Below are 11,426 nucleotides of genomic sequence, written 5' to 3' on the forward strand. Positions count from 1 at the left end.
GAGCAGCTGTATCTCAAAAAGTAAAATTAATATTACATAAAAACTAATTATACAGTTGCACCAAACGCACTGACAAACATTTTAATAAAAAATATATTTTTCAAAGGTTTACATAGCCTTTAAGTGGGTTATGTACTACTAGTGATCTATCACATATCGCTAGACTATGCCATCAATACGCTATCGGTGTGGATCTAAATACCGTGATACCCACTGTGGTCCCTTTAGCTTTTACACAGCACAGTGCCACCATCAGCTGAGCACTGTGTCTGGTATTGCAGCTCAGTCCCATTCTAGTGAAAGCGGCTGAGCTGCAAATAAGCCCTTCGTTCTCAAAATCGGGAAACCAGTGGTTGGACCTGTAACAATCACATTAATGGCATATCCTAGCAATTCGCCATCACTCACCATTGGTATAAAACCCTTTATTGAAGCATATGGACAAAATAGAGGGAGGTTCCCCACTAGAAAAAGTGGCTCCAGCGGATGTGACCATGTGTTACATGGTCACCCATTCATTTGAAGTATAATACTACATTTCTTCTGTAGCAGATACTACAGGGGAAAGGAGGAGTCACACAGTGCTTTCCGGGGAAAGGAGGAGTCACACAGTGCTTTCCGGGGGGAAAGGAGGAGTCACACAGTGCTTTCCGGGGGGAAAGGAGGAGTCACACAGTGCTTTCCGGGGGGAAAGGAGGAGTCACACAGTGCTTTCCGGGGGGAAAGGAGGAGTCACACAGTGCTTTCCGGGGGGAAAGGAGGAGTCACACAGTGCTTTCCGGGGGGAAAGGAGTAGTCACACAGTGCTTTCCGGGGAAATGAGGAGTCACACAGTGCTTTCCGGGGAAATGAGGAGTCACACAGTGCTTTCCGGGGAAATAAGGAGTCACACAGTGCTTTCCGGGGGAAATGAGGAGTCACACAGTGCTTTCCGGGGGAAATGAGGAGTCACACAGTGCTTTCCGGGGAAATGAGGAGTCACACAGTGCTTTCCTGCTGATAACAGCTGTTCTCAGGGGGTTAGAGAAGACGGATCCAAAGCAATCGACTCAACACCGCTTAATTCTATGAACAACCGCTTTCAAGGGATACGTCCTTGCGTGCAAATTATCTTGAAATATCACACTCACCTTTGTATTTTCCAGTTGGTCCTGAGTCTTTTGTGTAGAGACTTGTACCCTCCACTCTCATTTTTTGATACGTTAAATAAGATGGTGGTTCGATTCTCATGATCAGATGCAACCTAAAAAATAAATAAATAAAACTGATACAGACCGTCAGCCAGAACTAAAACATATAATAAGATAAAACGTTACACAGCTCATGCATACTAAAGTACTGAATGAAAACCAAATGTTTATCCATGGCAGCAGTCATTGCTATTACTGCAATTTATTATATCATATAGCTTCGATTAAAGCCATCCATACATACTATCATATAGATACACCTACTTTTACGTGTTCAGAGACAGATTACAGGAAGGGTAAAAGGGGCAATTGCCAAGGAACATCCACAAAGTACCCAGTTGCCTACAGTCCCAACACGAAGACACAGGAATTTATAAAGAGATTTAAAGTGTACCTCCAAAAACATAAAAGTTTTAAGATTGTAGGCTGCTGGGTTCACACAGTACAACCAAAATGCATTTTTATTTGCCGCTGCAAGAAAAAAAAAAACGGGTTTTGATCACGCAGTGTGAACCCAGCCACATGCAACTTTTACTAATATTTATTACTATGGTAGTAGCTCTATTGTACCCATCCGCACTACTAACAGGAACAAATCCGGTGGTCAAGCAGACATGTTTATTGCCATAAGGAGATAAGCGGTGGTCAGATACCTCCGGCTCCGCTCATCTCCATATTGTACAAGGCCATGTTGGAGATTCAGCACTGAAAGTACAGTACAAAACATGTTAATGAGGTTTTCCCACTATTACAAGTGATAGCATATAGCATCACTGTTGATTAGTGTTGATCCGACTGCCAGGACCCTCACAAATCCTCAGAATTAAGGGGCTGCAGTGGTAAACTGTTGTTTCCCTGCGCAGGGTCCTGTAACACAGCCGCAGTCACCTAAATGAAGCCTTGGCTGCAGTCCCTGGGACAGCGGGAGGCCGGGAGCATCACTGTACAGAGAAAAAGTTGAAGGAGCTTCGGTTTCTTCGTTCTCGGGATCAGTGGGGGTCCTAGATGTTGGGCCCCCCCCCCCAATAGGTCATAACATTATGTGATGGGAATAATCCTTTAAAGATCAAGTATGTTAAAATCAAACATGCCAATCCTTACTTTACCCAATACCAGGCGACCGGTGGGCTGCTCCATACACATTAGACTGTGGGAAGATCCTGTTGACATTTGCCCTGGGGGCTTCACCAACCTTATTCTGGTCTTGTCTGTGCTCGGTTATTTGATGGGGGTTCTTGAACACAGCACCACATGTTCATAATTTATAAATATATTGTGTCCCCAAATCAACGCCTGAGTGCCAGTCTTGGACCTCATGGTTACATGTATTCTTAAATATGATCCAAAATACATTTGTGCATGGTTCAATACTCAATATACATCTTCAAAACTAAAAATCGACCTTAGAGTAATATAAACCGGAAAGATAATCATGTGGATATGAAATATACTTTTATTATAATATATTAAAAACAAAGATCACAACGAAAAATATATAGAAATGGAAACAACATAAAGCTGGTAAATGTACAGTGGTAAAAGAGTCTACACAAAGTTATGCAAATATATGGATGTTCTAGTAGAATAGCCAAGGAATAACCCCTATGTTAAATAGATATAGTGATACAAGTGATACAACATATAGTTAATAAATAAAGTGTCAGTTGAAACACAATATTGACTTTGTTAGCACTATGTAGTGTAAATACTTGAAGAAGTTTATGAAAACAAAGTGAATCATATAAATGTTTATAATGGGGTTATAAGAGCATACCTGGTTGAGAGTCTTAGGTTATGTTCACACGGCTTATTTACGGACGTAATTCGGGCGTTTTACGCCTCGATTTACGTCCGAAAATGCGCCTCGATAGCGTTGGCAAACATCTGCCCATTCATTAGAATGGGTCTTACGATGTTCTGTGCACACGGTCATTTTTTTTACGCCCCGCTGTCAAAAGGCGGGGCATAAAAAAGACGCCCGCGTCAAAGAAGTGCCTGTCAATTCTTCAGACGTAAATGGAGCCGAATTCCATTGACTCCATGAAAAAACAGCTCCATTTACGTCCGTAATGGACGCAGCGAAATAGCGGCTCAACATGCCATTACGGCTGAAATTACGTTGCCGTTTTCTCCTGAAAACAGCCCCGTAATTTCAGCCGTTACGGACGCTGCCGTGTGAACATACCCTTAGGCTGGGTTCACACGACCTATTTTCAGGCGTAAATGAGGCGTATTATGCCTCGTTTTAAGTCTGAAAATACGGCTCCAATACGTCGGCAAACATCTGCCCATTCATTTGAATGGGTTTGCCGACGTACTGTGCCGACGACCTGTCATTTATGCGTCGTCGTTTGACAGCTGTCAAACGACGACGCGTAAAATGACTGCCTCGGCAAAGAAGTGCAGGGCACTTATATACATTATATGTAGGACACTTCTTTACAACGTAATTTGAGCCGTTCTTCATTGCATTCAATGAAGAGCAGCTCAAGATTATGGGCGTCAAAGACGCCTCGCATAATGCGAGGAGGAGCTTTTACGTCTGAAACGACGCAGCTGTTTTCTCCTGAAAACAGTCTGTAATTTCAGACGTAAAAGCAAGCTAGCATGTGCACATACCCTTAACGCCGAAGGACGGATACATCTGTCCTCAGCAGCTGCTAGTTCGCGCAGGAGGACGGATATATCCGTCCTGTGATGGCGCGGGTACTGACACTGTACCCACGCGATCAGCGGCAGGAGCACGGCTGTTCTACACAGCCTGGCTCCTGCTGCAACTGCCGGAATCGAAGCGCGCTCCGATTCCGGCAGTTTAACCCATTAAATGCCACTGTCCATAGTGACAGCGACATCTAATGTGTTTGACAGAGGGAGGGAGCTCCCTCTGTCACCCGATCAGCGGCCCCACAAAGAAATCGCGGGTCGCCGTCGGGTTTCCATGACAGCCGGGGGCCTAACAAAGACCCCCAGGTCTGCCTTCAGCATCTGCCTGTTAGGCGATGCCAGAGGCATGACCTAATAGATTGCCTGTCAGTTTTACACTGACAGGCAATAATGCTTTGGTATACTAAGTATACCAAAGCATTATATATGCGATCAACAGATCTCATAGTGAAGTCCCCTGGTGGGACTAAAAAAAAAATGTCAATCAGTTAAATAAAGTTCGTGAAAAAAATAAATAAAAATTACAGTCAAAGTCAAATAAAACTACTTGAAACTACGTGAAAAATGGCCGGGTCATTAAGGGGTTAATGAAAGTGAACCAGCCGCCTCAACCAGGTATGCTCTTATAACCCCATTATAAACATTTATATGATTCACTTTGTTTTCATAAACTTCTCCAAGTATTTACACTACATAGTGCTAACAAAGTCATTATTGTGTTTCAACTCACAATTTATTTATTGACTATATGTTGTATCACTATATCTATCACATCAATATGGGCAGGTGTAAACAAACATGCTATCACCGCCGCAGCATGATCACTACTGGGGGGCAGAATAAAGTCCGAGCCCATTCTGTGTTCGCCGATAACCTTTAGTGGCACAGTCCAGCAGCAGCACCCTTATATACTATTTACACAAAGCACAGACGTTATTACAGGATAAGACAAGGACTGTGACTGTATCATGCCCCCTTCATTACTTCACGATGTATTTCATATAATATTACACTGGGAAGGGTTATTTGTGAGGCGCGCACTGATAACATGTTACCTGTTTGCTGACCCCCATCTTTCCCCCGATGCTGCCGCGCTGCATTACAGGTAACCAGGAGCCGCCGCTGCCTAGCAACCAACCGCCGTCACGTGATGTGGGCCTGGTCTCCCGTTCCGGAGCGTGAGTCTGTTCACCCTACAAACTGCGGCAGAGCGTCGGCAGAGGACGCGCTGTGTGAGAAAAGCGCTGCAGGGATACAACGGGCCTAACCGTACGAGGGGTCTGTGGGTGATAAAACACACCCCTAGCCCGCACGAATATCAGGCCCGAGCAGCCATATTAGAGGTGGCAAACCATTCTCCCCAGAATTCCTCGCTTTCCAAGCACCAGCAATGTTTGGGATTGAAAAGAGCGGCCAGACGGATGAAAATGTAAAAACTAGAGCTACTATGTTGTGTGGTGACTCCTGCCAACATAGAGATGTTTGCAGGGGCGTAACTAGGAAAGACTGGGCCCCATAGCAAACTTTTGACTGGGCCCCCCCTCCCCTGGGTGTCACACAACCCCCCCCCCTCCTTGTAGATAGTGCCTTTTTTACAGCCCCCCCCCCCTGTAGATAACGCCATACAGCCCCCCTGTAGATAACGCCATACAGCCCCCCTGTAGATAACGCCATACGGCCCCCCCTGTAGAGAACGCCATACAGCCCCCCCTGTAGGGAACGCCATACAGCCCCCCCCTGTAGATAACGCCATACAGCCCCCCCTCTGTAGATAGCGCCATACAGCCCCCCCTCTGTAGATAGCGCCATACAGCCCCCCTGTAGAGAACGCCATACAGCCCCCCTGTAGATAACGCCATACAGCCCCCTGTAGATAACGCCATACAGCCCCCCTGCAGAGAACGCCATACAGCCCCCCTGTAGATAACGCCATACAGCCCCCCTGTAGATAACGCCATACAGCCCCCCTGCAGAGAACGCCATACAGCCCCCCTGTAGATAACGCCATACAGCCCCCCTGTAGATAACGCCATACAGCCCCCCTGTAGATAACGCCATACAGCCCCCCTGCAGAGAACGCCATACAGCCCCCCTGTAGAGAACGCCATACAGCCCCCCTGTAGAGAACGCCATACAGCCCCCCTGTAGGTAACGCCATACAGCCCCCCTGTAGATAACGCCATACAGCCCCCCTGCAGAGAACGCCATACAGCCCCCCTGTAGAGAACGCCATACAGCCCCCCTGCAGAGAACGCCATACAGCCCCCCTGTAGAGAACGCCATACAGCCCCCCCTGTAGAGAACGCCATACAGCCCCCCTGTAGATAACGCCATACAGCCCCCCTGTAGATAACGCCATACAGCCCCCCTGCAGAGAACGCCATACAGCCCCCCTGTAGAGAACGCCATACAGCCCCCCTGTAGGGAACGCCATACAGCCCCCCCTGTAGAGAACGTCATACAGCCCCCCCCTGTAGGGAACGCCATACAGCCACACCCCCCCCCCCCCCCCTGTAGGGAACGCCATACAGCCACCCCCCCCCCTGTAGGGAACGCCATACAGCCACCCCCCCCTTGTAGGGAACGCCATACAGCCACCCCCCCCCCTGTAGGGAACGCCATACAGCATTCCCCCCCTCTGTAGGGAACGCCATACAGCGTCCCCCCTCCCAAAAAAATGCGACCTACAGTGTGTCCTACAAAATACATGTATCCCCTCTCCACAGGACAGGGGATACATGTGTGATCGCTGGCAGCGATAGGGAGAACGGGGGACTGAAAGTCCCCTGAACTTCTCCATGACAAACCTCTGACTTCCGGCGTCTGCGCAGCTCAATGAAAATGAAAGGAGCACTGGTCACGCATGCGCACAAGCACGACCGGCGCTCCATTCATTTCTACGGAGCTGCCGACACAGACCCCGGAAGTCCGAGGTTTGTGACGGAGAACTTCAGGGGACTTTCAGTCCCCCGTTCTCCCTATCAATGCCAGCGATCACACATGTATCCCCTGTCCTGTGGACATCCTGTGGAGAGGGGATACATGTCCTGTGGAGGGGGGATACATGTCCTGTGGCGATCCTGTGGAGAGGGGATACATGTCCTGTGGAGATCCTGTGGAGAGGGGATACATGTCCTGTGGAGATCCTGTGGAGAGGGGATACATGTCCTGTGGAGATCCTGTGGAGAGGGGATACATGTCCTGTGGAGAGGGGATACATATCCTGTGGAGGGGGGATACATGTCCTGTGGAGAGGGGATACATGTATTTTGCTCTATTTTGCGCCTTCAGGACCAGACACCGTTTAGCCATTTTTAGCACATGTTAGTTAAACGGCTATAACTTTTTTATTTGCTGGGCTAACGACGTGATTTTTTCGACGTCTTTTCCGTAGACAATGCAGGTTTCATTTTTTATCGTTTTTATACACACCTTTTTTGCTATTTTAGCATTTTTATTCATAAAGTTTAAAAATAATAGTAAAAAAATAAGCTTTTTTACATTTCAGCAATTTTTTTTTTTTTTGTAATAACATAGTTTTACCCTAAAATAGACCTTTTATTTGTGATCGTCATTGTCTAGCGTAAATTTTTATATATTACATGTCTATATTAGCGTAATTGGGTCAGCGCTAGCGTTACAACAATGATTGGCGGGGGGAACGTTTTTTTTGGGGTGGGTATTTTATGTGTATTTATTATTTTTATTTTTTTTGCACCTTACTTTATTATTTTTTTATTACTATGGTCTGTCCCCCAAAGGTCAAAGAAGACCTTTGGGGAACTTTATATATTTTTTTTCTTTCTTTTAGGCCTCATGCACACGACCGTATTTTTTCCCACCCGTAAATACTGGCGTAAATACGGGTTCGGTGTCACACGTATTCCACCCGTTTTGCACCAGTATTTACGAACCCGTGCCCGTAAATATGGGTCCGGTGTCACACGTATTCCACCCGTATTTACGAGCGCGTTTTTGGCAGCAAAATAGCACTGCACTTATCGGCAGCCCCTTCTCTCTATCAGTGCAGGATAGAGAGAAGGGACAGCCTTTTCTGTAATAAAAGTTAAAGAAATTCATACTTACCCGGCCGTTGTCTTGGTGACGCGTCCCTCTCTTCACATCCAGCCCGACATCCCTGGATGACGCGGCAGTCCATGTGACCGCTGCAGCCTGTGATTGACCTGTGATTGGCTGCAGCGGTCACATGGCCTGAAACGTCATCCAGGACATCGGGCCGGATGTCGAGAGGGACGCGTCACCAAGGCAACGGGCGGGAGACCGGACTGGAGGAAGCAGGAAGTTGTCGGTAAGTATGAAAGTCTTTTATTTTTATTTTTTACAGGTTTATACTGATCGGTAGTCACTGTCCAGGGTGCTGAAAGAGTTACTGCCGATCAGTTAACTCTTTCAGCTCCCTGGACAGTGACTATTTACTGACGTCGCTTAGCAACGCTGCCGTAATGACGGGTGCACACATGTAGCCACCCGTCATTACGAGAGCTCCATAGACTTCTATGGACTGTCCGTGCCGTTATTACGGCCTGAAATAGGACATGTTCTATCTTTTTCAACGGCACGGGCACCTTCCCGTGAGAAAACGGGAAGGCACCCGTCGCCAATAGAAGTCTATGAGCCCGTTATTACGGGTCGTAATTACGACCCGTAATAACGGGAGTTTTTACGGTCGTGTGCATGAGGCCTTACACCATGTTTTTCCACTGTAACTGGAGCTGCACAGCGGCCCCAGTTACAGGGGAAATCAGCCCTCTCATAGTGACGATTGTCACTAATAGGGCTGTGCTGGGTCTAGTAAGACCCAGCAGCAGTCTGTCACTAACGGCACCCGGCGATCATGTGACCAGTCACATGATCACCGGGAGGAATAGAGACAGCGCCGCTGCTGCTGTCTCTATTCCTGTACACCGCGCGCATTCAGCGCTGTGTACAAGTGATCAGAGAAGACAGAAGCAGCGAAAGCTGCTTCTATCCTCTCCTCAGGGTCCCCGGCAGTCACTGACAGCCGGAGACCCGACATTCAGCTGCCTGATCGCGCGGGCAGCAAGTTAAAACCCGAGCCGTAGAAAGTCTATGGCTCGGGTTTTAAGGACCCTGACCGCTGGCCGTAAAAATACAGTCAGCGGTAGGGAACCAGTTAATTGCAGAGCGGGGAGATACCTCCATGCTCTGCCGTAGTGTTCAGTGGCGTCCCGCTGTAGCAGCCATAGCGGCTGCTAGTGGAGCCTCCGGCCATGGTGGGGGCCCGTGCCGGCGGGCGACACGGGCCCCCTCATGCCGCGGGCCCCGTAGCAGCCGCTACTGCTGCTACGGCGGTAGTTACGCCACTGGATGTTTGTTTTTCAGGTACCACAATCCCCTCATAAGTCTCTATTCACACGGCTGTGATGGGGTTACTGCAGTCATCACATGTACAACTTTTTCCCATAGAAACAAATTCACCACAGATCCACACATAGTTGCCAACATTTGTACATTTTTTCCAGGGACACTAAGGCCTCATGCACACAAACGTGCTTTTGCGGCCGCAATTCCCCCCAAAAATCCACGGGAGAATTGCGGCCCCATTCATTCCTATGGGGCCATGCACACGACCGTGGTTTTCACGGTCCGTGCATGGCCCAGGAGCCCGGACCGCAGAAAGAACGGGCATGTCTTATTACGGCCGCGGCCATGTGCACGGCCCGCAATTTGCGGGCAGCTCGCGACTGTCATTCCGTGGCCGGCGGACCCGAAAATCACGGCTGTGCACATGGCTACGGTCGTGTGCATGAGGCCTTAGGGTGTGGCGTCCTTGGGTGGGCGTGGCTTTCCAGAATTTCTGCATATAAACAAACAAAAAATTCTGCACTAGTTTGGCTGACAACTATTTTGGTAGCCAGTATATCGCTATGGTTTTCCGTTTGTTTATCGGCAGGTGATGTCTCACTTTATCACTCAGTGCTCCTTATAGATGTCACTGTCCTCACTTAATGATCAGGAAGTGAGACAGGAGATATTACTTTTGATCTCCTGTCTCCACGCTCGGCAGGGGGGACCGGAGAGGTAATTGGGGATGCATCCTGTGGTGCACTTGTGCACCATAGGACATCCCCCACTGATTGTACTTACCTTGCTGAAATCTGTAATAATCTAGTATATAAATACAGCTGTCTCAAAAGAGACAGCTGCATAAGTAACTTTCTTATGCAGCAATAATCTCATTACACTGCCTCCACACCACCCAACAGAGTACCATTTTGGACAATGCACACATCAGGATTTGAACCCAGAGCTGCTCAGAAGACACTCACTGTTTAGCCACCACTTAATCACCACACCACCAACTCACATTTACATCTTAGTTTTCTTATTGTCCCCATAAGACCAAATAAAATCATTACCTCCAGCAGGAATAAGAACATGTTATCTGTGGAAGAGTTTGTGGCCATCTCTTGACAGCAGAGGTAGCACACTGGTAATGTTCTCTGATGATGAATTAGAGCAATTAGGGACATGTTGGTTCTATCCCCAGGATCTCCTCCCTGTGTCTCTGTTTTTAAAGTCTTTCACCAGTGCAGGTTCACAAGGCGAGGAATCCTTTTATAGGAGAAATGCAATGCCCTGTTGAGCATCAGCTGTTTGCCAAAATTGTTGGGAAAACGTCACCAAGCAACAAACTCGTATAAGTAAGGAGTATGCCCTCTACCACGCATGCAGGATGCTTTGAACCTAGGGATATGGGCTAACTCCACAGTAATCCAGGCCTAGGCATTTAAACCCCAAGCCGATATCATACTGCCCCTCTTAACCAATGTGATCTAAAGTTTTTATTGTTGAAGGTCCAAGTACCCCTTTTTTTAAAAAGAGGTGAAAGATGTGTCTTTACAGGCTGCCGTGCAGCTAGCTCACAGCTTGCGTGATCTGAGTTGAGTGCAGGAATCACTTCTGTACAATGTGGGTTCTAACCCCCACATTGTCTCCCTGGTGACCTTGGGCAGCTCCCCCTTTCCCAATGTGCCACCTATGAAGGAATGGATTCTGATACCTGTCTGAGTGATGAGTATATTGCTGAAATCTGTAATAATCTAGTATATAAATACAGCTGTCTCAAAAGAGACAGCTGCATAAGTAACTTTCTTTACATAATTAACTTTCTTATGCAGCAATAATCTTATTGCACTGCCTCCACACCACCCAACAGAGTACCCAGCAGAGTACCATTTTGGACAATGCATACATCAGGATTTGAACCCAGAGCTGCACAGAAGACACTCACTGTTTAGCCACCACTTAATCACCACACCACCAACTCACATTTACATCTTAGTTTTCTTATTGTCCCCATAAGACCAAATAAAATCATTACCTCCAGCAGGAATAAGAACATGTCATCTGTGGAAGAGTTTGGGGCCATCTCTCGACAGCAGTGGTAGCACACTGGTAATGTTCTCTGATGATGAATAAGAGCAGTTAGAGACATGTTGGTTCTATCCTCAGAACCTCCTCCCTGTGTCTCAGTTTTGAAAGTCTTTCACTAGTGCAGGTTCACAAGCCAAGGAATCCTTTTAAAGG

At 47.4% G+C, this 11,426-nt stretch overlaps 1 protein-coding gene across 2 annotated transcripts in view; it reads right to left on the minus strand.

The window, feature by feature from the left end:
- Positions 1-5,162, minus strand: part of IFT52 (intraflagellar transport 52) — a 30,612-nt gene extending 25,450 nt beyond the window's left edge. Inside the window, exons 1-3 of one of the 2 annotated variants that reach the window (XM_075847063.1) lie at positions 4,910-4,930; positions 1,585-1,661; positions 1,131-1,243 (exon numbers count right to left, since the gene is read on the minus strand). In XM_075847063.1, coding sequence (XP_075703178.1) covers positions 1,131-1,243; positions 1,585-1,596 — 125 coding nt within the window. In that variant the 5' untranslated portion in view covers positions 1,597-1,661; positions 4,910-4,930. Of the gene's footprint in view, positions 1-1,130; positions 1,244-1,584; positions 1,662-4,909 lie in introns of both variants that reach the window. The other variant, XM_075847062.1, reaches the window with a different exon arrangement.
- Positions 5,163-11,426: the final 6,264 nt, after the last annotated feature.

This window comes from Rhinoderma darwinii, chromosome 13, assembly GCF_050947455.1.
Source record: "Rhinoderma darwinii isolate aRhiDar2 chromosome 13, aRhiDar2.hap1, whole genome shotgun sequence".
NCBI lineage: Eukaryota > Metazoa > Chordata > Amphibia > Anura > Rhinodermatidae > Rhinoderma > Rhinoderma darwinii.